Here is a 2542-nt window from a genome sequence, read left to right on the forward strand (position 1 = left end):
GGCTCCTGCAACAGGCCCTGAGTCAGGCCGGCCCCCGCTCAGGCTCCTGGCCCCACTGGGCCTGGACAGCCCTCATCGGAGGCCACAGCGTCTTCCCTCCCTGCTCTCGGGACTGATGGGCCGCTGTTCCCCATGGGACCAGCCCCCAGGCCCTGCCACTGTCACCATGGTGTGAGCTGGGGACCGAGCCCATTAACGGACGCAAGCGCACCTGCGTGCAGCCCAAAGCCACTGCCCCTGCCCAGCCAGCCCCGAGGGACAGGTCACCCCGATTCACAGATGGAGAAACCCAGGCTGGGGTGACCACTCGTGGCTACCCTGGCCCCAACCCGGGCTCAGCTGGCCACGACCTGCCACGTGTCCTGGGCTCCATGGGACCCGGGGTCTGAGGTCCCTCCTCCCACCTCTGAGAGCCCAGGTGCCCACCCGACACCCCCACACTGGCGCCCGGGGCCACCTCTGCCTCCCAGGACCTGAGAATGGCACTTCCTCCCCCGAGCACCTGTGATCCTGAGTCCCCCCCCCCCCNAATGTTTGTCCTCCCCAAGACGATGTCCCTCCTGGGCATGTTCAAAGCTGCCATTTACTCCTCAATAACTGGTGAGCCACATCAACGCTCAGCTGACAACCAGGCACCCCACCACCACAGGGCTCCCCATTTCCTTTGCAGAACGCTGATTTTGTTTAGGGGGCCATGAGCCCATCTAGAAGACTGTTTGCCAGCCTTTCTCACACCTAGGTGTAGCCATGATTAATCTCCGGGCAATAAGATATCCTTACACAGAGCACTTCCAGCTGGGGTCCACCCTTTTTATCTTTATCCCTTCTTTATTCCCACTGCTTAGAATGCAGAGATGAGGGACGGAGCTCCAGCTGCCACCTTGGACCATAAAGCACCCTTGAAAATGGTTGCTGCCCTTACAGATGAGCCAGTTATCTATTCAAGCAGGTTTCAGGGCTCCTTCCCTGAACCAGAATGGCTACCTGGTCCAGACTACCCGGAGCCAAATCAGGGAGGCCTGATTTAGGAGGGATGTCCTAAAGCCACATGACAATCTGGCATAGTTTCCTAGAGAAAGGGACTGGGGAGCTGGGCCTGGTGACAGTTGCTTTGGGCAGTCCTGCAGGACTGACCCAACTGAGGTGAGAGAGGAGGGCAGGGGAAGGTGCTCCAGGGAGGGGACAGTCCAGGAGTCCCCCCCCACCACGAGGACATTTAGCCTCTGGCCCTGGCCATCTACAGCTCTGGGATCCACTGGGGACGGAGACCATCAGGGACTGAGGGGGCAGGGTGGAAGAAGGAAGGGGCTTGGGGGCCACAGGGGAATCTGCAAACACATGGCTCAGAAATCAAGTGTCCTCAAGAGCCCAGACAGGCCTGGCCCTGCCCTGGGTGGGCAGGAGGGGGGATTCTATTTCCACACCTCACTGTGGTTTTTCAGTTGCAAAGGGAAATGAGGAAGTGTGTGTGCGTGCCCCCCGGGTGTGCCCATGAGTGTCGTGATGCTGTGTCGGGCTGTGCGTGTCCCTGAGTGTGGTCTGTGGTCACTCTTACTCAATCACAGGGACACTGAAGGCTACTGCCCAGGGTTGTTCTTGGATCTCAGTCCCACTCTGGTTCTGTCACATCCAGCAGGCAGCCCCATGGGGCCTTCTCTCCCAATCCTGCCCCCTCCTGGGCCTTCCTTGATCCCCCAAGGGTCATAGCCATACCCCTTCCTGAGCCCCTTGAGCATTTCCAGGGGGCCTGGGACTTTGCTCACTTCCTGTGCCCAGCTCTCCCGGGGGCCATGGCCTGTGAGGCTGGGCTCCCCTCTGCCCAGCCCAGTGAGAGCTGTTGGGCTGAGGTCAGAGTGAGGCGAGGACAGGTGGCTTGGGCCTCTGAAGCTGGAGGTGGCTGGTCCTGCCCCAAGCCTTCCCTGATCCAGGCTGGGGTGGGGCCTTGACAGCCCCTGGGCCCTTTCTTCCCCTGCCCTGACTGCTGGGGACCCTCTGGAGCCCGCCCCGGGGTGGGGTGGGGCAGGGAGGAGCGGGGCGGGTGGGTGCCCACAGGGAGGCCACTCACAGGCTCCTCTGCTGGTAGATCTTCTCGGCCTTCTTCAGCCCTGCGGGAGAGGTGGGGTACTGAGCCCCAGGGACAGGTCTGCGGCCCCTCCTCTCACGTCTCCTGTGCCCTCTGCAGGACTCAGGCAGGACTCGGGGCCCAGCCAGCCATGCTGTGGGCCACCGGATGTCAGGAGAGGAGGGCGCAGTGCCGGGCACCCCAGGCACCCCAGCCACCCTCCCGGTACAGAGTGACTTGCCCGCCCAGAGACCACCCTTGACCCCTCAAATCCAAAGCCCCCATGAAGCAGACCTGTGGTCCTCAGAGGGCAGCTTTGCGGCCAAGCCAGCTCTTGGCCTGGGAGGTCTCTGGGACATTCTCACTGTCCCCATCCCCTTACCTGGGCGCGAGCAGCGCACACACAGCCCGGCCGCGGTCCCCAGCAGCAGCAGCAGCAGCGCGGCCCCCAGCCACAGCAGCTCGGTCCCGGTGCTCATG

General features: G+C 62.6%; 1 protein-coding gene across 1 annotated transcript in view; it reads right to left on the reverse strand.

The window, feature by feature from the left end:
* Lat2 (linker for activation of T cells family member 2) overlaps positions 1-2541 on the reverse strand; it is a 10462-nt gene extending 7921 nt beyond the window's left edge. The window contains exons 1-3 of the mRNA XM_048790086.1: positions 2445-2541; positions 2066-2105; positions 1270-1328 (exon numbers count right to left, since the gene is read on the reverse strand). Coding sequence (XP_048646043.1) covers positions 1270-1328; positions 2066-2105; positions 2445-2541 — 196 coding nt within the window. The remainder of the gene's footprint in view (positions 1-1269; positions 1329-2065; positions 2106-2444) is intronic.
* Position 2542: the final 1 nt, after the last annotated feature.

Source organism: Marmota marmota, unplaced genomic scaffold (assembly GCF_001458135.2).
Source record: "Marmota marmota marmota unplaced genomic scaffold, marMar, whole genome shotgun sequence".
NCBI lineage: Eukaryota > Metazoa > Chordata > Mammalia > Rodentia > Sciuridae > Marmota > Marmota marmota.